We start from the raw sequence: 23,217 nt of genomic DNA on the forward strand, positions 1-23,217 counted from the left end.
GTCGAGGTAAAAAAAAAAAAATGTTTCTTTCTTTTTTTTTCTACTTGAAACAGGTAAAAAATGTGCTCTATTAAGAAGAACAAGTCCAGCTCACTTATCCAAGGCCTGCCACACACATCACATGTCATGTCAGGATTTCATCAGCACCACTCAGGCAAAACTTAAAATACTTCTGGACCAAACTCTTGCACATGAATGCTTCACTGGATTCCTGCCTTTCATTAAAACCCGAAAACATCTCAAATAATTATTCAAACCAATGCAACAAAGCTCAACTTTTTGTCGGAATTCATGAATTTCTTTATTGGCATTACACTGTTTAACAGCATCGGATAAGACAAATAGGCTCGTAATCTAAATCTACATCATTTGACAGAAAATTCATACATTTTCATGGTAAGACCCCCAAAAAACTTTTCTGGTTGCTGTTGTTTATCAACAAATTCATGCATCTAGCTGAGTAATAACAGCCTGGTAAGCAGAAATAAGTGTGTGCTTTGCCCACGTAATGCATTTCTAGAATGGATTACTTCTCCTTATTTGGTGCTGTAATACACTATATTGCCAAAAGTATTTGGCCACCCACCTTGACTCACATATGAACTTGAAGTGCCATCCCATTTCTAACCCACAGGGTTCAATATAACGTCGGTCTACCTTTTTTGCAGCTATTACAGCTTCAACTCTTCTGGGGAAGGCTGTCCACAAGGTTGCGGAGTGTATTTATAGTCATTTTTTTCACCATTCTTCCAAATTCGACCAACAGTCTCAGTCTCCGTTCTAATTCATCCCAAAGGTGTTATATCGGCTTCAGGTCAGGACTCTGCACAAGCCAGTCAAGTTCACCCACACCAGACTCTTGTCATCCATTCCTGGTGCACAGTCATGTTGGAAGAGGAAGGGGCCCCGCTCCAAAGCATTCCCACAAAGTTGGGAGCATGGCATTGTCTAAACTGTTTTTGTATCCTGGGGCATTCAAAGTTCCTTTCAATGGAGTCCAAGTCCTGAAAGACAACCCCAGACCATAATTCCTCCACTGACCCCTCTTTGTCAGTTTATGTGGCCTACCACTTTGTGGCTGAGTTACTGTTTTCTTATGATAAAGCCGACAGTTGACTTTGGAATATTTAAGAGCGATGACGTTTCACGACTGGATCTGTCCTAAGACACTTCCACGCTGGAAATCACTGATTTTCTTTCACAAATGTTTGTAGAAACAGTCTTGATTAGTGAGTGATTAGGACATCATTTGATTGGGTGGCAGAATACTTTTGGCAATATAGCACATCTGCTCATTTTTTACAATGTTGTTTTCTTCGGGGTTTTATTCCTCCGAGCTGTTTCTCAACTGCTTTTCTTTCATGCTTCTGCTTCTCTCTGATGCCACTAACCTCTCCAGACTGGCAATATGAGGGTAAGAGGCTTCTGCTGTCTGTTTGATTTCTTCATTTCTGTTGTTTTTGTTGTTGTTGTTTTTAAGTGTTTTATGCCCCGCCCACAAATGTTAGTAGACCGCCTCCCCCTGCATCAGCTGCACCGTGCCTCCCTGCCATCTGCTGCTGTCTGCCATTACCTGTGTTCCGTCAGCTTGCATCATTTAGCTGCTGCCACCGCCGTCTGTGAAGCTGCCTTTGTTCGTCCCCGTGAGGTCGCCGCCTTGCTTGTAGCTGTCAATTCATGCTATGTATTCAATATTTTTATTCTCTAAAAAGTGGCTGTCGGACGCTGGTTCTCACCCACGTTCACGACAGCTAAATACTTGCCTGTCGGCCTTTAGCCTTGTCGGATGTACAGATGAACCTATATCTGGAAATCCCTGTTAAAAATATTGTAATATACCGCATTTTTCGGACTATAAGGCGCACTTAAAATCCTTAATTGACAGTGCACCTTATAACCAGGTGCAGCTAATATACTTATTAATTCTGGTTGTGCTTACAGACCTTGAATCAATTGTGTTTTGTACACTGTGGAGGTCTTGCTCCTCTGGGTTCTTTGGACCGCCAATTATCGACATGTCCAACTCTTCCAGGTTGACGACACAGTTTTATTTTACAATAAAAGTGCAAAGTCTTATCTCTCAATCAAGCACATGAATGGTCTGTCTTGCTCTCACTGTCGCCATCAACAACCACCCCCGCCCCCCCTCCTCCGTCCCAGTTGCTTCTTTACCATGAATTGATTAACGTGGACCCCGACTTAAACAAGTTGAAAAACTTATTCGGGTGTTACCATTTAGTGGTCAATTGTACGGAATATGTACTGAACTGTGCAATCTACTAATAAAAGTATCAATCAATCAATCAATCAAAACTGAGCGACACTCTCAGCCGGGTCATCTACGCACCTGTCGCTGATCCCCGAGCCAGTCCTGGCACACCCCGCTTCGCTGCAGGTCCGCAGGCCACACCCCTGCCCACGCTCGCATACATTATGTAATGATCAGTAGATGGCAATCACACATAAGAGATGTGTGTAGACTGCAAGATGATGACGATTAAATGTTCCACTGAGAATATAAAACATTGCACACGGCGCTCAAAAATCTGTCAAAATGTTTTTGTCAGAGTTAGTTGTTGACGAAGCCCAAGATGCAGAGAAGAAGTCAGGCATTTTATAGGTAAACATGATTCAATTAAAACTAAACAAGAACAAACAAAAAGGGTACTCACGAAAGGCACGCACGAGGCGGATAACAAACTAAAAGAGCTAGCATGGGAGCTAGAAAACAAATGGAGCTTAGCATGAAAGCTTGCAATAACAAAAGGGCCTAGCGTGGAAGCGAGCAGGTAGCGAGCAGAAAAATAGAAGTCGTTACTTGTTGCGTGAAAACAAATTGGAAGCAGGGAACAAAAGACAGTAAGCTACAAACAGCTACCGAAATATAACTTACCGCTACGCTGCAATGACACGGCACGACAGGAGCGACAGGTAGCAACGACAATAATCCAGCACAGAATGGATGGGAAGGCAGGTTAAAATAAGAGTGGGCTGATTGACACCAGGTGTGGCCAGGTGCCAATCAGCCACAGCTGAGGGGAAACAGCGCCAAAGGAGAAACACAGGAAACAGACAAAATAAGAGCGCTGACAGGAACTAAAGACAGGAAATACTTCACACACAGAGAGGAAAAACTAAAAGACAAACATACTGTCAGGAGCAAGCCTGACAATTTTAGTATGTCTTTGGTAAACTATGAAGCCCCACCACTTGGATTCTGATCATACAAGTATTATTAGTGCAATGAGAAAATGGCACCCATTAGCATACGTTTTGTTTTGCAATATTATGCAAAACCAACGGTTCTTACCTTCTTGTTCCTGCTTATGTGTAATTGGGATCTGCATACAATTTGCGCGAGTCCGTCGTTGCAGTCCGTGACGACCCCCGTAGTCGATAACCTTCTTCTTTTTCTCTATCTTCTCGTAATGGGGCGTTCAGCTGTTGCCAATTCTAATATAAAGTAGTGTAAAGTTATTCTTTATATCTGTCAGTAAACTTGCCATGAAAGCGCTAAAACATACCGGTGTAGTGAGTTTAAATTATTCACCCAAGGAACTTCAGTCATAAATGAGTTTTTTTTGGACTGCAGGTTGAAGCCTGTTCAATAGATGACGCTCGCAAGTACAGGTTAGCAAGCAAGCCCACCACTATGATGTTTCATTGAGAATATGGTGCATTAAGGGGTCATTTTTATTTATTTTTTTCTAAATGTAAAAGACTTCCTTGAGGTCTACATAACATGGTGGTTCTTTGGTCTATATGTTGCATGGATGATGTTTTACAGATCATCTTGAAGCAGCTTTCTGACGGTCGCTTCAGGATGCGCCGTTTTGTGGGCGGTCTTATTAACGTGCCCCACCTTCGACAGCGTCTTCTCCCCGTAATCTTTGTTGCAGGGGTGTAGCGTGCAAGGACGGGAGTGGAAAAAGTTTCAAAAGATGGCGCTAACTGTTTTAATGACATTCAGACTTTACTTCAATCAAGACCCCGGCAGCATCTCCTCATCCGTGGCTCACTAGTGCAACTACAATACCCGAAATGTGTCCCGTGAAAAATTGTCTGATCACAGCTCTCTAAAGTTCCTTGGGTGGATAATGTTAACTCACAACACCGGTATGTTTTAGCACTTTCATGGCGAGATTACTGACAGATATAAGTAAGAACTTTACACTACTTTATATTAGAAATGGCAACAGCGGAGAAAAAATGTCCTTTAACAAGAAGGTCGAGGAAAAAGAAGAAGCTTATCGATTAAGGGGTCCCCACAGTCTACAAAGGCGGACACGCGCACATTTTTAGGACTTATGCAGATCCCAAATACACATTAGCAGAAAAGTTGATTTTGCATAATATTGTGAAACAAAACACCACATGTCTTACCTTATACACACACCATAACAATATTTTTATGTTGAAGCACGGGTGTGGCTTCATAGCTTACCAAAATTGTACTAAAACATTTGTTATAGATTTTCTGAGCGTTGTGTGTAATGTTCTATATTTTTAATGGACCATTTAAAATGTTGGTGTTGTTTACTTGAGTCATCTTGCAGTTTACACATATCTCTTATGTGTGACTGCTGTCTACTGGTCACATTTATTATTTCACCATGTACCAAATAAAATGCTTAGAGGTCGGTAAGCACAACCTAAATTATTCCGTACATTAAGCGCACTATAGAGTTTTAAAGTTAAAGTACAAATGATTGTCGCACACACACTAGTTGTGGCAACATTTTTCCTCTGCATTTGACCCATCACCCTTGATCACCCCCTGGGAGGTGAGGGGAGCAGTGAGCAGCAGCGGTGCCGCGCCCGGGAATCATTTTTGGTGATTTAACCCCCATTGCCAACCTTTGATGCTGAGTGCCAAGCAGGGAGGTAATGGCTCCCATTTTTATAGTCTTTGGTATGACTCGGCCGGGGTTTGAACTCACAACCTACCGATCTCAGGGCGGACACTAGTAGGTGTAGATTTTTGAGCGCAATGTGTAATGTAAAAATGTTTTAATGGACCATGTAAAATGTTGGTGTTGTTTACATGAGTCATCTTGCAGTTTACACGTATCTCTTATGTGTGACTGCCATCTACTGATGACACTTATAATTATACAGTGTACCAAATAAATTAGCTTCGAGGTCGGTTAGTACGACCAAAATTATTCCGTACATTAGGAGCACCAGGCTCTAAAGTGCACTGTCGAGTTCTGAGAAAATTAAAGTATTTTAAAAACTGTCCGACCGGAACTCTCTAATAACCAAAGTTCCTTGGGTGAATAATATAAACTCACTACACCTGTATGTTTTAGTGCTTTCATGGCGAGTTTACTGATGGATATAAGCTAGAACTTTACACTCCTTTATATTAGAAATGGCAACAGCAGAGAATGAATGTCACATAACAAGAAGATGGAGACAAAGAAGAAGCTTATCCACAACGGAGTTTACACGGACTACAGTGGCGGAAGCGCGCAAATTTTCAGAATTTATACAAATCACAAATATAGATCAGCAGGTGCCAGAAAGTAAGAAAAGTTTGTTTTGCATAATATTGTGAAACAAAAGTCCAGCTAATATGTCTGCTAATAAGTGACACTCGGCCACTTTTTGAGCTCCGTGTGTAATGTAACATTTTTTAATTTACCATGTAAAATGTTGGTGTTGTTTACTTGATTCTTATTGCAGTCTACATGCATCTCTTGTGTGTGACTGCCATCTACTGGTCACACTTATCATTACACCGTGTACCACATACAATAGCTTCGAGGTCGGTAAGCACAACCAAAATTATTCCGTTCATTAGGTTCACCGGGTCATAAAACGCATTGTCGAGTTTTGACAAAATTAAAGGATTTTAAATGCCAAAAAATATGGTACATATTCAGGTTGAAATTATTTTGGTTTTAGACTTCCTTTTTATTGTTGTTCAAATTTGAACTTTACAGCACGGATAAGAACGAAATTTCATTATATAAGCTCATGGTAGTGCAGGATGAAAAAATAAAAAACAATAAGGTGCATATATAGTTAAATAAATATATATAAAATAAATAAATACATAAATAGATTACTGTACGGATAAATATGTTGCACTTTTTCACATGCGTCCACGTTATGGATGTATGTTATATCGTCTTTTTTATTCCAACGAGTTCATCCATTTTGGGGGGAGTTGAGGGGAGAGCAGGGGTCTTAAACCCTTGGCTCGTTGTGGCCCTTTACTTTTAATTTCTTAGTTTATTGTAACTGCAGCCTGCACACTCTAGACTGGTAATAGTTAAATATCTTCTAGCAATCTTGAATCTCACTAGACACTATCAACAATAACGATGCAGATGCAAAAAATAAAGCACATTGGGCAACACAAAAAGCAACTTCTGTTTAGCGAGCCGGAATGTTTCTAATTTGCCTAATGTATGGAATAATTCTGGTTGTGCTTACCGACCTCAAGCCAATTTTATTTGGTACCTGGTGTAATAATACGTGTGATCAGTAGATGGCATTCACACATAAGAGATATGTGTAGACTGCAATATGTCGGCAGTAAACAACACCAAAACATTAAATGTTCCATTTAAAATAGAGAACATTACACACAGCATTCAAAAATCTGTCAAAATGTTTTTAGTCCGATTTTGAAGCTGCACTGCTTGATGGCTTGTCGGCCCATTACTGCAACCGTAGTCAGAGATACAAATACTACTATGGTGTGTGTATAAGGACCACAAAATGGCACAGACTTATTATCTGGCGTTTTGTTTCACAATATTATGCAAAACCAACTTTTCTTACCTTCTGGCACCTGCTGATCTGTATTTGGGATCTGTTCTGAAAGTTCTGGAAATGTGCGTGTGTCCGCCACTGTAGTCCGTGTTGACACAAAAAGAAACTTCTGTTTAGCGAGCCGGAATGTTTCTAACCATCTCTAGTTTGAAAATATACATTTTTTACATTCCATTTTAAATTCATGACTTAAGGCCTATTGTATAGCTGGGGGTCACGGAAGCTGCTGCTAGAAGAAGTTTACAAATCTCGTCACGTGGTTCGGACGTGATTCTTGAAGTGAATACTCAGAGCCCCCCAGCCCCCCCCCCCCCCCCTCATCTACCCCCTCCCCGACTCTACCTCCAGCGGCTTCCATCTGAATTTCATGAATGCGTGACATGTTTGAGGAGCATGGGAATTGTGCGTGAAAGCTATGGGATTTATTAAAATTCATGAACTGTAATCCTAAAAAAATCATAAAATAAATGGAGTCCCCACATTGCGGAATTCCACCACCACTGGAGTGTCCTCTATTACCAGAGGCAACATTGGATAGGGATCATATAAAACTCCATTGAAAAATTGGCACAAAATTAAATGACAACTACATAGTATTCGTATTACTATTAGTGATACTATTATTATTATAAACAATAATAGTAAGAGTACCGTATTTTTCTGACAGTAAGGTGCACTTAAAATCCTCTCATTATCTTATAGTCCGGTACGCCTAATGTATGAAATAATTCTGATTGTGCTTACCGACCTCGAACCAATTTTATTTGGTACATGGTGTGATAATAAGTGTGAACAGTAGATGGCAGACATACATACGAGATATGCGTAGACTGCAATATGACGGCAGTAAACAACACCAAAACATTAAATGTTACATTTGAAATAGAGAACATTACACATTGCACTCAAAAATCTGTCAAGATATTTTTAGTAAGATTTTGAAGCCGCACTGCTTGATGGCTTGTCAGTCCATTACGGCAACCGTAGTCAGAGATACAAATATTACTATGGTTTGTGCAAGGACCGCAAAATGGCACTGACATATTATCTGGCGTTTTGTTACACAATATTATGCAAAACCAACTTTTCTTACCTTATGGTATCTACTGATCTGTATTTGGGATCTGAACTGAAAGTTCTGAAAATTTGCGCATTTCCGCCACTGTAGTCCGTGGTGGACTCCGTAGTCCATAAGCTTCTTCGTGTTCTCTTATCTTCTTGTTATGGGACATTCATTCTCTACTGTACATAACGGCAATCAAAATGTGTCACAAAATTAAATGACGACTAAATAATATTCATATTACTATTACTGATACTATTGTTATTATTATTATTATTAACAATAATAGTCAGAGTATCGTATTTTTCGGATGGTAAGGCACGCTTAAAATCCTTTCATTTTTTTTTTTTTTCTAAATCGACAGTGCATCTTATAACCCAACCTAATGTACAGAATAGTTCTGATTGTGCTTACCGACCTCGAACCAATTTGATTTGGTACGTGGTGTAATAATAAGTGTGACCAGTAGATGGCAGTCATACATACGAGATATGCGTAGACTGCAATATGACGGCAGTAAACAACACCAAAACATTAAATGTTCCATTTGAAATAGAGAACATTACACATGGCACTCAAATATTTGTCAAGATATTTTTAGTACGATTTTGAAGCCGCACTGCTTGATGGCTTGTCAGTCCATTACGGACCGTAGTCAGAGATACAAATATTACTATGGTTTGTGCAAGGACCACAAAATGGCACAGACATATTATCTGGCGTTTTGTTTCACAATATTATGCAAAACCAACTTTTCTTACCTTCTGATATCTACTGATCTGTATTTGGGATCTCTTCTGAAAGTTCTGGAAATGTGCGCGTTTCCGCCACTGTAGTCCGTGTTGACTCCGTAGTCCATAAGCTTCTTTGTGTTCTCTATCTTCTTGTTATGGGACATTCATTCTCTACTGTACATAAAGGCAATCAAAATGTGTCACAAAATTAAATGACGACTAAATAATATTCATATTACTATTACTGATACTATTGTTATTATTATTATTAACAATAATAGTCAGAGTACCGTATTTTTCGGATGTTAAGGCACGCTTAAAATCCTTTCATTTTTATTTTTTTTTAAATCGACAGTGCACCTTATAACCCGGTATGCCTAATGTACGGAATAATTCTGGTTGTGCTTACCGACCTTGACACATTTTTATTTGGTACATGGTGTGATAATAAGTGTGACCAGTAGATGGCAGACATACATACGAGATATGTGTAGACTGCAATATGACGGCAGTAAACAACACCGAAACATTAAATGTTCCATTTAAAATAGAGAACATTACACACGGCATTCAAAAATCTGTCACAATGTTTTTAGTACGATTTTGAAGCCGCACTCCTTGATGGCTTGTCAGTCCATTACTGCAACCGTAGTCCGAGATACAATTATTACTATGGTGTGTGTATAAGGACCACATATTATCTGGCGTTTTGTTTCACAATATTATGCAAAACCAACTTTTCTTACCTTCTGGTATCTACTGATCTGTATTTGGGCTCTGTTCTGAAAGTTCTGAAAACTTGCGCATTTCCGCCACTGTAGTCCGTGTTGACTCCGTAGTCCATAAGCTTCTTCGTGTTCTCTATCTTCTTGTTATGGGACATACATCCTCTACTTTTGCCATTTCTAATAACGTGTAAAGTTCTTACTTATATCCGTCAGTAAACTCGCCATGAAAGCTCTAAAACATACCGGTGTAGTGAGTATAGATTATTCACCCGAGGAACTTTAGTTATTATAGATTTACAGTCAGACGGTTTTTCACTGGACACATTTCCGGGCGTTGTTGTTGCAACTGCTCCGTTATTGATTGAAGTAAAGTCTTATTGTCATTAAAACAGTTAGCTGATTCATGCAACAATTTGGCCAAAGAACCACCATCACATGTTATGAAGACCACAAGGAAGTATTTCACATTTACAAAAAAAATCTAAACATGACTCCTTTTGTATGAAAATAGACCTGAATGGACGCGTTCATCGGCAGTGCGCCTTATAATCCGGTGCACCCTATGGTCTGGAAAATACGGTAAACAATAACAATTGTAGCAATATTCTAATTATTATTAATAGTATTAATAATGAAAACAAGGCCAGAAATGCTAACATAACCGTACGGAGTCTATCGTGTATCATGTAATACAAATCAATCAATCAATCAAAGTTTATTTATATAGCCCTATATCAAAAGTGTCTCAAAGGGCTGAAAATATAGAAATAGGATAATTAAACAATTTAATTAAATTGTCAATTTTTATTTTTGTAACCATTTTCCTTCCTCTTTTTATAAACAACATTTTTCTTTTTCTCTCCGTTTCCAGAGTGCAAGTTGTCCCGGCCCGGCCCCCCGGCGACGATAGTGACCATCGACGAGGAAAGCCCAAACGGTACGTCACGACCTTAACCCGACCTTGACTTGCTTTCTGTAGGCTGCTTTTTTTTTTTTTTGGCTAAGGACTATTACTATTTGTTGCTTGAGTTAAAACACGTCACACCTGAGACGGTTAGACTCCTCCCACATCCGGACACAAGCAGAGGTCATGGCCCGGCGAGCCCCGTGTAGCAGTCGTGCCGTCACACCTTCACATTAATGGCGCAGGTGTGCTTGAGTCAAGGGCCCCGCTTCAGGCTTGTTAATGCACTCGTTACAAACTTCCAAGGTGCCTCAGGGGCGAAAAATATGCATTCACCCGAGGTGCATATTTGCAAACTAACTTTATGTGTGGCGCTCGCAAGAAACATCCCCCTCTCTTCACTCTGCCTGTGCGAGTGTTTGTGGGATTTGTGCTAATCCTCCCCTGGCCCTATAAAGCACTCATTTACCTGGGATCGGACTGAAGCTTTATTCATCTCCCCCTCGATGAAACAACCTGCCGTAATGGAATGTAAACCAGGCAACCCGCTGTTATTGACCAAAGTAATTATCGCTCCAAATGTCTTTGGTTGCGTCATCGCTGTCACACTTAAGTCAGAGCGCTGACACACGAGAGTCTTGGAAGAGTCTTAGGTCTGCACTCCAAGTCTTAGAGGAAACAATGAAGCCAGTGATCGATATTGAAATGCTCTCATTTCAATCAATCAATCAATGTTTACTTATATAACCCTAAATCACAAGTGTCTCAAAGGGCTGCACAAGCCACAACGAAACCAGATCCCACACCAGGGCAAGATAAAAACCCAACCCAATAGACGTGGAGAGGATTTAGCATAATATTCTGAGAGTCCAGTCCATAGTGGATCTACTCATTGGCCTAGAGGTTAAAATGTTAGATCCACTATGGACTGGACTCTCACACTATTATGTTAGATCCACTATGGACTGGACTCCCACACTATTATGTTAGATCCACTATGGACTGGACTCACACTATTATGTTAGATCCACTATGGACTGGACTCTCACACTATTATGTTAGATCCGCTATGGACTGGACTCTCACACTATTATGTTAGATCCACTATGGACTGGACTCTCACTATTATGTTAGATCCACTATGGACTGGACTCTCACACTATTATGCTAGATCCACTATGGACTGGACACTCACTAATAGGATAGATCCAATATGGACTGGACTCTCACACTATTATGTTAGATCCATTATGGACTGGACTCTCACTATTATGTTAGATCCACTATGGACTGGACTCTCACTATTATGTTAGATCCACTATGGACTGGACTCTCACTATTATGTTAGATCCACTATGGACTGGACTCTCACACTATTATGTTAGATCCACTATGGACTGGACTCTCGCACTATTATGTTAGATCCACTATGGACTGGACTCTCACTATTATGTTAGATCCACTATGGACTGGACTCTCACACTATTATGTTAGATCCACTAAGGACTGGACTCTCACTATTATGTTAGATCCACTATGGACTGGACTCTCACACTATTATGTTAGATCCACTATGGACTGGACTCTCACACTATTATGTTAGATCCACTATGGACTGGACTCTCACACTATTATGTTAGATCCACTATGGACTGGACTCTCACAATATTATGTTAGATCCACTCGACATCCATTCCACCGGTCGCTTAGAAGGGGGTCCCCACATCTGCGGTCCCCTCCAAGGTTTCTCATTGTCATCCCATTTGGTTGAGTTTTTCCTTGCCCTGATGTGGGATCTGAGCCGAGGATGTTGTTGTGTCTTGTGCAGCCCTTTGAGACACTTGTGATTTAGGGCTATATACGTAAACACTGATTGGATAATTGAATGATTGATTGAAATCACCAAAAAATATTCCCTTTTTGTAAAGTTTGTATTTGTTTTAATTTTCTGTTTTCAATTGTTTTTTAATCTTCATCATTCACTTGTTATTTCATATGTTGACCAAAGTGAATTTAAAAAATCCCCTCATTTTTGGGACCAACATACATTCAACAGATTTCACCACCAGGGGTGCAAATGAGACATTCTCTATTTGATGCAATGGTTTTCCTTATTGGGACCAGGATTGTGGTCCTGACTTGTTTACACCTCCTCATATGGATGCTACTTTTCCTTGTTGATGTCTCAAGAAGGGTAGAAATACAAGAACACACACACACACACACACACACACACACACACACACACACACGGCATGACCTACATCACCGTAAGTGCACCACAATCATGTGTGTTATATTAGAGCAGCCGTGCAGGCTTTTTATTAATTAATCTCATCAAGAAAATCATTGAAGCACCAAATTACAAATCAAAATAAACAATTTAATTGAGAAATTGTTGTAGCCTCATGCCAAACTTTAAATTCTGCTCAAATTTCCCTCAGAACATGTGATGTTTTCCTACTTGTGCCGAATGCATGGTTGTCTGCTTGCATACATGGTGGTTGTCTACAACCTTCCATTTCAACATAATAGTGTGAGAGTCCAGTCCATAGTGGATCTAACATAATAGTGAGCGTCCAGTCCATAGTGGATCTAACATAATAGTGAGAGTCCAGTCCATAGTGGATCTAACATAATAGTGAGAGTCCAGTCCGTAGTGGATCTAACATAATAGTGAGAGTCCAGTCCATAGTAGATCTAACATAGTAGTGAGAGTCCAGTCCATAGTGGATCTAACATAATAGTGAGAGTCCAGTCCATAGTGGATCTAACATAATAGTGAGAGTCCAGTCCATAGTAGATCTAACATAGTAGTGAGAGTCCAGTCCATAGTGGATCTAACATAATAGTGAGAGTCCAGTCCATAGTGGATCTAACATAATAGTGAGAGTCCAGTCCATAGTGGATCTAACATAATAGTGAGAGTCCAGTCCGTAGTGGATCTAACATAATAGTGAGAGTCCAGTCCATAGTGGATCTAACATAGTAGTGAGAGTCCAGTCCATAGTGGATCTAACATAATAGTGTGAGAGTCCAGTCCATAGTGGATCTAACATAATAGTGTGAGAGTCCAGTCCATAGTGGATCTAACATAATAGTGTGAGAGTCCAGTCCATAGTGGATCTAACATAATAGTGAGAGTCCAGTCCATAGTGGATCTAACATAATAGTGAGAGAGTCCAGTCCATAGTGGATCTAACATAATAGTGAGAGTCCAGTCCATAGTGGATCTAACATAATAGTGTGAGAGTCCAGTCCATAGTGGATCTAACATAATAGTGAGAGTCCAGTCCATAGTGGATCTAACATAATAGTGAGAGAGTCCAGTCCATAGTGGATCTAACATAATAGTGTGAGAGTCCAGTCCATAGTGGATCTAACATAATAGTGAGAGTCCAGTCCATAGTGGATCTAACATAATAGTGTGAGAGTCCAGTCCATAGTGGATCTAACATAATAGTGAGAGTCCAGTCCATAGTGGATCTAACATAATAGTGTGAGAGTCCAGTCCATAGTGGATCCAACATAATAGTGAGAGTCCAGTCCATAGTGGATCTAACATAATAGTGTGAGAGTCCAGTCCATAGTGGATCTAACATAATAGTGAGAGTCCAGTCCATAGTGGATCTAACATAATAGTGTGAGTCCAGTCCATAGTGGATCTAACATAATAGTGAGAGTCCAGTCCATAGTGGATCTAACATAATAGTGAGAGTCCAGTCCATAGTGGATCTAACATAATAGTGAGAGTCCAGTCCATAGTGGATCTAACATAATAGTGTGAGTCCAGTCCATAGTGGATCTAACATAATAGTGAGAGTCCAGTCCATAGTGGATCTAACATAATAGTGAGAGTCCAGTCTATAGTGGATCTAACATAATAGTGAGAGTACAGTCCATAGTGGATCTAACATAATAGTGAGAGTCCAGTCCATAGTGGATCAGACATAGTAATGAGAGTCCAGTTCATAGTGGAGATCATCTTGAGCAAAGACAGGTCAGCAGCACAGAGACGTCCCCAACTGATGCACAGATGAGTGGTCTATCCTGGGTCCAGACTTTGGACAGCTAGCACACATCTGTGGTCACCAAATCTGTGAATCAATTAATGATGTGCAATGATGTTGTCAAATGTCAGTCTTTAACTCTGCAAACTATTTCAATGGTTGGAAATTGCGTATTTGCTATATATATAATAGTTACTATGGTAATCTAATTAGTTACTATGGTTAATCCAATTAGTTACTATGGTAATCCAATTAGTTACTAGGGTAATCTAAGTCACAGCAGCTCAGACCAAGCAGTGTGGGTGGGGATAGTTTCCACAGAGTGTCAGCCTAAGGACAGACTTGGAAGGACTTTTTTGCAGCAAAGTTCTAAACCTTATTGATATTCCAGATAAATCAGAATGTAGGTGTTTATTTATTTTTTTACCTTGGCATTCGTATTTTACTGTTTGTTGCAGTTTTGTTGCGTTTGGCTTGATGGTAAAATATGTGGATGGAGAGTGGGCGTGACGTTCTTATGTTGTCAATATTCAGTGGTTTATCGTTCGTAGATAATATTGTAAATCCCACCGTCTTTATTTTCATGTTTGTTCTGGGTGTCTCATTCAGTACAAAAAACATTAAATTCCACTCCGTTTTTATCATTCAATCAGTTATTAGTGTTCTTAAAAATAGACATACCGGTCCTCGGACACATTCTTTTAATCTTAATTTGGCCACACCAAAGTCAAAATTATTTCCCATCTCTGCCGTGGTGGAATGTTGTTTGACCAAAGTCTGACACACCATTTTTGACATGACTTTTGTTTTTGTTTAATTCATTTGCTACAGACAAAATCACCGAAAGCCTGACTTACCGTATTTTTTGGAATATAAATCGCTCCGGAGTACACGTTTTTTTGAAGTACCAATGATTGTCACACATAGTCGCACCTGCCGAAAATGCATAATAAAGAAAGGAAAAACATATATACGTCGCACTGGATCAAGCAGCAATATATGGGACCGCTTTGGCTGCTGCCCCCGCGACCCAAGCCCAGATAAGCGGTAGAAAATGGATGGATGGATTATTACACAGAGAAAAAGTTGTATACACATGTGTTATACATCAGTCTCATAGTAATAACAGTTGTAAAGTGGCTTATAAGGATGCCTTGGTACCGCCATTTTGAGACTTGCATGGTGCATGTAATGCAGTTGTTGTATTGAAGTGGGAATAGCAAACTTCCTGTTGATTTTAGTTGGGGGCGGTCAGTGTATGAAATGTAGGTCTCAGTGAGACCTACATTGAGGTTTTTGTTTCATGTGTGTATGACAGTCTTACAGTTTTTTCTGAGCAGGAAGCCACATTTTGTGACAACAGCAGCAGCGCAATGGTTCCTTGCGGGCTCATAGAATCCAAACCGGGGTTGTAATTAAAACTATTTCATCAACTTTTAATCAGAAGGGGTTCAATGTCTCTTCTGTGCTTATTTGAAGCCAAAATGAAAAACTGCCTCTGAGGAGATAATGTTTGAAAAAAAAGCGACATTTTTTTGCCAACTTTCGTATTGAAGGGGGAATAGCAAACTTCCTGTTGATTTGAGGCAGGGGGTGTCAGTGAATGAAATATAGGTCTAGCTGAAACCTACGTAGTGTTTTTTGTTTCAAGTTTCAATGACATTCCTACTGAAAGTTAGAGACAGTGTTGTCTGTTTTTTCTTCCTAGGGGGAACTAGAGCCCAATTTTGAGTTCTGGGGTCTGTTTTTTTGATTAGATCACAATTTTCGCCGGTCCTGATGTGTGTGTGTGTCAAATTTGGTGAGTTTTGAAGCATGTTAAGGGGGTCAAATTACAGCTGAAAGAGGCGGTGATATAATAATAATGTCATGTCTTGTGATCATGTTTTGTTTAGTTATGTGCTGTTTTGCTTAAGACTCTATTGTTTCCTGTTTTTGCACTTCCTTGTTTGTTTTGTTACCATAGCAAACGATTAGTTTTCACCTCTCCTCTTGTATCTCACCTGTTGTCACTGCTATTTAAGCCATTCTGTTTCTGTTGTTCGTCCTGGCAACATCACGGTCTATCACTTCCTTCACACCCTCGATCACCTGCTATGCACTTTGTAATCCATGCCAATGATCCATGTCCCGTTCTCGTTTTATTCCAAGTAAATTTTGTCATTATTCATGCCACAGTGCAAGTGTTTTGTTTTGTGTTCATAGTTGATTGCCTTTGTGCTAGTCTTTTGTTTCATCGGGGGCGGCATAGCTCGGTTGGTAGAGTGGCCGTGCCAGCAACTTGAGGGTTGCAGGTTTGATTCCCGCTTCCGCCATCCTAGTCATTGCCGTTGTGTCCTTGGGCAAGACACTTTACCCACCTGCTCCCAGTGCCACCCACACTGGTTTAAATGTAACTTAGATATTGGGTTTCACTATGTAAAGCGCTTTCAGTCACTAGAGAAAAGCGCTATATAAATATATTTCACATCACATCATCACGTTTTTGAACCGCCATTGTATTTTTGTTTGCTTCCTTTTTTGTAGTTTGTTAGTGTAAGAAATAAAGATGTACTTACATTCACGCCTTGCTCGCGCCAACTTTCCTTTGCCCCGGGAAAAACAAACCACGCCCAAGTCCAAGTCTTGACAAATAATAATAAAGAATAAAAAAACGGTTGTTTGTTCAGCCTATGAGATAAATTCCAAGCAGTCAATTAGTTTGGAGATTTCACAAGGTAAGAGCAGCCGGTGTTAGGAAGGAGTGACAGATGGAATATATCATCTTGTTGATGCGAGGGAGGTAGTTAATGTCTCCATAAACGCCGTCGCTTTCTCCCCGGCTTTTATCTTGTCTCCGCAAATTCATGATTTGCACCAACTGTTGCCTCAGGTTTGCGCGGATGGTCTCCAGCCTCCGCAAATTGACCGGCCCCCGTATGGGAAGCTGAGTAATGACCGAAGCCGAGGGCGTTTTATCAAAACAAAGTCAATTTAGTGTTACTTTTCTATGCGGCGTTAAGATCCGCCGTGCTGATGAACGACTGCGTGGCGGCCGGTAACAAACCCTTCAACAGGGCGATCGAAAGGTAAGTCGACAACAGGCTGAGGTTGCACATCGTCAAAAGGCTGCGGACTTAACATACGCATGAAGAAAAGGAATACAAATGAAAATCCATATTAGGGATGGAATTGATCCTATTTTTCCGATTCTTCTTAACGATTCAGTTCCTTAACACCTCTTATCGAGTTTTAATTGGGGTAAAAAAGAACAAAAAGGTCAATTAGCATCCAAGAACTATTTGAAATGTGGACTCATCAGGCCACAGAACACTTTTCCACTTTGCATCAGTCCATCTTAGATGATCTCGGGCCAAGAGAAGCTGGTGGTGTTTCTGGATGTTGTTGATAAATGGCTTTCGCTTTGCATAGTAGAGCTTTAACTTGCACTTACAGATTCAGCGACCAACTGTATTTAGTGACAGTGGTTTTCTGAAGTGTTCCTGAGCCCATGTGGTGATATCCTTTATAGATTGATGTCGGTTTTTGATACAGTGCCTGTGGGATCGAAGGCCATGGTCATTCAATGTTGGTTTCCGGCCATGCTGCTTACGTGGAGTGATTTCTCCAGATTCTCTGAACCTTTTGATGATATTATGGAGCGTAGATGTTGAAATCCCTAAATTTCTTGCAATGTCACTTTGAGAAAGGTTGTTCTTAAACTGTTTGACTATTTGCTCACGCAGTTGTGGACAAAGGGGTGTACCTCGCCCCATCCTTTCTTGTGAAAGACTGAGCATTTTTTGGGAAGCTGTTTTTATATCCAATCATGGCACCCACCTGTTCCCAATTAGCCTGCACACCTGTCGGATGTTCTAAATAAGTGTTTGATGAGCATTCCTCAACTTTATCAGTATTTTCTGCCACCTTTCCCAACGTATTTGTCACGTGTTGCTGGCATCAACTTCTAAAGTTAATGATTATTTGAAAAAAAAATAAAAGTTTATGAGTTTGAACATGAAATATGTTGTCTTTGTAGCATATTCAACTGAATATGGCTTGAAAAGGATTTGCAAATCATTGTATTCTGTTTATATTTACATCTAACACAATTTCCCAACTCATATGGAAACGGGGTTTGTAAATCATACCGTATTTTTCGGACGATAAAGCACACTTAAAATAATTTAATGTTCTTAAAAATCGACAGTGGAACTTATTACCCGGTGTGTCTAATGTACAGAATAATTCTGGTTTTGCTTACCGACCTCAAAACTATTTTGTTTGGTACATGATGTAATGATAAGTGTGACCAGTAGATGGCAGTCACACATAAGAGAGGTGTAGCCTACAATACATGAGATCTATTTTTGTACGTGTCTTTTCCACGATTGTAGGAATATACCGTACCACTCGACATAGCTCGGTTGGTAGAGCGACCGTGCCAGCAACTTGAGGGTTCCAGGTTCGAATCCCACTTCCGCCATCCTAATCCCTGCCATTGTGTCCTTGGGCAAGACATTTTACCCCACTTGCTCCTAGTGCCAACCCACACTGGTTTAAATGCAACTTAGATATTGGGATACTGAGAATCATTTTTGCTGATTCAACCCCTAATTCCAAGCCTTGATGCTGAGTGCCAGGCAGGCAGGTAATGGCTGCCATTTTTTTAGTCTTTGGTTTGACTCGGCCGGGGTTTGAACTCACAACCTACCCATGTCAGGGCGGACACTCTAACCACTAGGCCACTGATTAGGTTATAGTCCGGTGCGGCTAATATTTGGCGACTTTTACTCAATGTCATGTTGTGATGTTGATTTGACCATTGGCATCTGGTCATTTCCCAACCAACAATGTGGATCCAGATCCCACATCAGGGCAAGGAAAAACTCAACCCAATGAGAAACCACGGAGAAAACCCCCGGGCGAATGTTGCAATGGATGTCGAGTGGATCTAGTTAATAATGTGAGAGTCCAGTCCATAGTGGGGCCGGCAGGAGACCATCCCGAGCGGAGACGGGTCAGCAGCACAGAGTCCCCCAACCAATGCACAGGCGAGCGGTCCACCCCGGGTCCCGACTCTGGACAGCAAGGACTTCATCCATGGCCACCGGTCCTGTGCCCCCCCCTTCACAAGGGAGAGGGGGGCAGAGGAGTAAAGAAAATAAATGGCAGATCAACTGGTCTAAAAAGGGGGTCTATTTAAAGACTAGAGCAGGGGTTGGGAACCTTTTTGACTGAGAGAGCCAAGAAGCCGAATATTTTAAAATGTATTTCCCTAAGAGCCATATAATATTTTTTTTAACACTGAACACAACTAAACGCGTGCATTTTTAAGAAAGACCAACATTTCCAGAGTATAACAGGTATTTTATTCTTTGTATTAACATTGTTATTCTGAAGTTAACTGTGGAGGGGGCGTGGCCTGTGGGCCTGCAGCAAAGCGGGATGTTGCCAGGACCGGCATCGAAATCAGCGACAGGTGCGTAGGAGGCCCACCTGGGCCTTTTTATCTAATCACCTGTCGCTCTGTTATAAGCAGCAGCCAGGAGGAGAGACGGGGTCGGGGCTGGAGCCAGAGCGCAAGTGAGGATGAAAGAGAACAAGACAATTGCTGGAAAGGAACTGAGAGAAAAATAAAATAAAACAATATTGTAACCCTAAAACAGGCTGTTGGTGGTTTGAAGAACCCCAAGGAGGTCAAGCCACACACTAACCAACAATAAATAAACTACTTCTTACCATTAACGCAATTTCTTGAACATAAAAAAGCATGAGAATGTTTTATATGTTGAATGTTATTTTTCACACTGTGATTACAAGTGGAATTATTCATTACTTATCCTGTTAAGCAACGTCAGCTCAGATTTATCCGAGAGCCAGATGCAGTCATCAAAAGAGCCACATCTGGCTCGCGAGCCATAGGTTCCCTACCACTGGACTAGAGTATACGAATGAGTTTTAAAATGGGACTTAAATGCTTCTGCTGAGGTTGCATCTCTAACTTTTACCGGAAGGGCATTCCAGAGTACTGGAGCCCCAATAGAAAACGCTCTATAGCCCGCAGACTGTTTTTGGGCTCTGGGAATCACTAGTAAGCCAGAGTTCTTAGAACGCAGATGTCTTGCCGGGACATATGGTACAATACAATCGGCAAGATAGGATACCACATCCAGATCGTCAGGAGGTTCAGGACGATGTAGATCAACCCCAGCGCCTGAAGACATTCTGTAGAGTTTAAAGTGTTCTAGCCAATCAGTGGTCTGCGAGTGAGGAAACGGTGTCCTTGTCTCGTTATATTTTCTCACCCTTAAGAGGGTCCCTGACATAAAGTCAGCCCCACAACGCCTTGTCGAGTGGACGGGGGAAGAGAAGAGCTCACTCTCGCCTCTCTGAGGATGAATGGAGGGAACCCACGCTTGAAACTTCTGTAGTCCATTACCCTCTGCTGTAAGGACCATCTACTGTCGGCTCCCCACCACCATTAAAAACCGTGCGGATCAGACAGAGCACAAAACCAGGTCTCCGCTGGGTCGCCTTGAAGCTTCAAAGGTCTCAAGGCAGCCATGAAAGGGAGCTGGTCTTGAACACTTAATGAGACGAGCCATCCTATAGAATGGAACTGGAGAGCTTGGTCACCACGGAATCATCGACTTTGCCCAGTCCGGGTGTCAGCAACCTAAAACGTTGAAAGAGCCATCGTATTGGACCGAAAATACAAAAAAAACACCCTAAGATCGGTAGGTTGTGAGTTCAAATCCCAGCCGAGTGATATCAAAGACTATAAAAATGGGAGCCATTACCTCCCTGCTTGGCAATCAGCATCAAGGCTTGGAATTGGGGTTAAATCTGTGACGATTGCGGGGCATCGTGATACGGGTTCGTTCTTTCTTGATGCAGTTGGGCTCGAACACAGCGTGGAGGTAAGAAACAGTGATTTATTTTAAAATATAAAACTGACTAAGAAAGAAAAACTTGCACAAGGCACACAAGGCAAACCAAAAGAGCTAGCATGGGAGCTAGAGAAATAACAAAGAAACTTAGCATGGAAGCTAGCACAAGCAGAACTGGTCATCAGAATCAGGAACCAGTGTGGGGCGGCATAGCTCGGTTGGTAGAGTGGCTGTGCCAGCAACTTGAGGGTTGCAGGTTCGATTCCCGCTTGTGCCATCCTAGTCACTGCCGTTGTGTCCTTGGGCAAGACACTTTACCCACCTGCTCCCAGTGCCACCCACACTGGTTTAAATGCAACTTAGATATTGGGTGTCACTATGTAAGCGCTTTGAGTCACTTGAGAAAAGTGCTATATAAATATAATTCACAATTCACAATGATTAGGAATCAGGGTCATCACTGTTGTATAAAACAAACTAGGAAGCAAGACTGAATGAACAGAAAAGGCAGGCTTAAATAAGGACAGTAATCAAAAACAGGTGTGCGTCCGGAAACAAGTGGCAGGTAAAACTAATAAGTAACTATGGTGACAAGATCAAACAAGGAAGTGCAACCAGGAACTAAGGCAAACTTTAGCAGAACATAGTGCAGAAAGACTGAAGCCCAAAACATAATATGATCCGGGCAGCGGATCATAACAAAATCACCATAAATGATTCCCGGGCGTGGCCACCAGTGCTGCTCACTGCTCCCCTCACCTCTCAGGGGGTGAACAAGAGGATGGGTCAAATGCAGAGGACACATTTCACCACACCTAGTGTGTGTGTGACAATCATTGCTACTTTAACTTAACTTTAACTATAAAAGTGTCTCTATTAGCTATAACAGCCTACTATCAAAATGACTATGTGTCGCAGGCTGAAGCAAACTTTCATTGACAGAAATGTTGAAATGTAATATTTATTCTGCACATTTTTACATTAGTAAAGAGGTTAGTAAAGAGGGGAGATAACTCCTGAAAATGACTGGCTTTTAATGACCAAAGGTAACGATTGGTGTGTCCAAGTCAAAGGAAACATGAGGCTGTCTTCCTCTAATGGATTTATTATAATCTTTGGCTAGTTGGGTAATGTTTGCTGTGGTCTGGAACAACATGGCACACAAACCATGAATTGATTAATGTGGACCCTGACTTAAACAAGTTGAAAAACTTATTGGGGTGTTACCATTTAGTGGTCAATTGTAGGGAATATGTACTGTACTGTGCAATCTACTGATACAAGTTTCAATCAAACAATCAAAACAACTATCAGAAATGCAGCATGCAGAACTAAATTATATACAAAGAGGTTAAAAGTAAAGGAAGTTAATTGAGCTCAAATATAGCTACAAACGAGGCGTAATGATGCAACATGTACATACAGCTAGCCTAAGTAGCATGTTAGCATTGATTAGCTTGTAGTCACGCTCTGACCACATGTGCCCAATTAGGACTCCACACAAGTCAATAACATCAACAAAGCTCACGTATGTTCATCCACGCACAGTATAAAACATCTGGTGGATAAAATGGGACAAAGAAGGGGTGGAATATTTTACATGGAAACAAACGGTTGCGTTTGTTTGTATTTTCGCCCCAATCTTTTTCCATTTCCAATCGTTTAAAAAAAAAAAAAAAAAAAAAAAAAAAAAAATATATATATATATATATATATATATATATATATATATATATATATATATATATATATATATATATATATATATATATGTATATATATATATATGTATGTATGTATGTATGTATGTACTGTATGTATGTATGTATGTATGTATGTACTGTATGTATGTATGTATGTATATATATATATATGTATGTATGTATGTATATATATGTATATATGTATATATATATATATATATATATATATATATATATATATATATATATATATATATACATATATATACACATATATATATATATATATATATATATATATATATATATATATATATATACATACATATATATACACATATATATATATATATATATATATGTATATATATATGTATACACTGTATGTATATATGTGCATGCAGTATATATGTGAAT

The 23,217-nt window shown here is 40.3% G+C and overlaps 1 protein-coding gene across 5 annotated transcripts in view; it reads left to right on the forward strand.

Annotated features, from left to right (window-relative positions):
- The window catches only part of pcdh15a (protocadherin-related 15a), a 564,893-nt gene that overhangs the window by 201,482 nt on the left and 340,194 nt on the right, over window positions 1-23,217 (forward strand). For 3 of the 5 annotated variants that reach the window (XM_061911787.1, XM_061911784.1, XM_061911783.1), the window contains 2 exons: window positions 1,400-1,414; window positions 10,183-10,248. In XM_061911787.1, coding sequence (XP_061767771.1) covers window positions 1,400-1,414; window positions 10,183-10,248 — 81 coding nt within the window. The remainder of the gene's footprint in view (window positions 1-1,399; window positions 1,415-10,182; window positions 10,249-23,217) is intronic. The other 2 variants (XM_061911785.1, XM_061911786.1) reach the window with 1 other exon arrangement.

Source organism: Nerophis ophidion, linkage group LG09, assembly GCF_033978795.1.
Source record: "Nerophis ophidion isolate RoL-2023_Sa linkage group LG09, RoL_Noph_v1.0, whole genome shotgun sequence".
In the NCBI taxonomy this organism is placed as follows: Eukaryota; Metazoa; Chordata; class Actinopteri; order Syngnathiformes; family Syngnathidae; genus Nerophis; species Nerophis ophidion.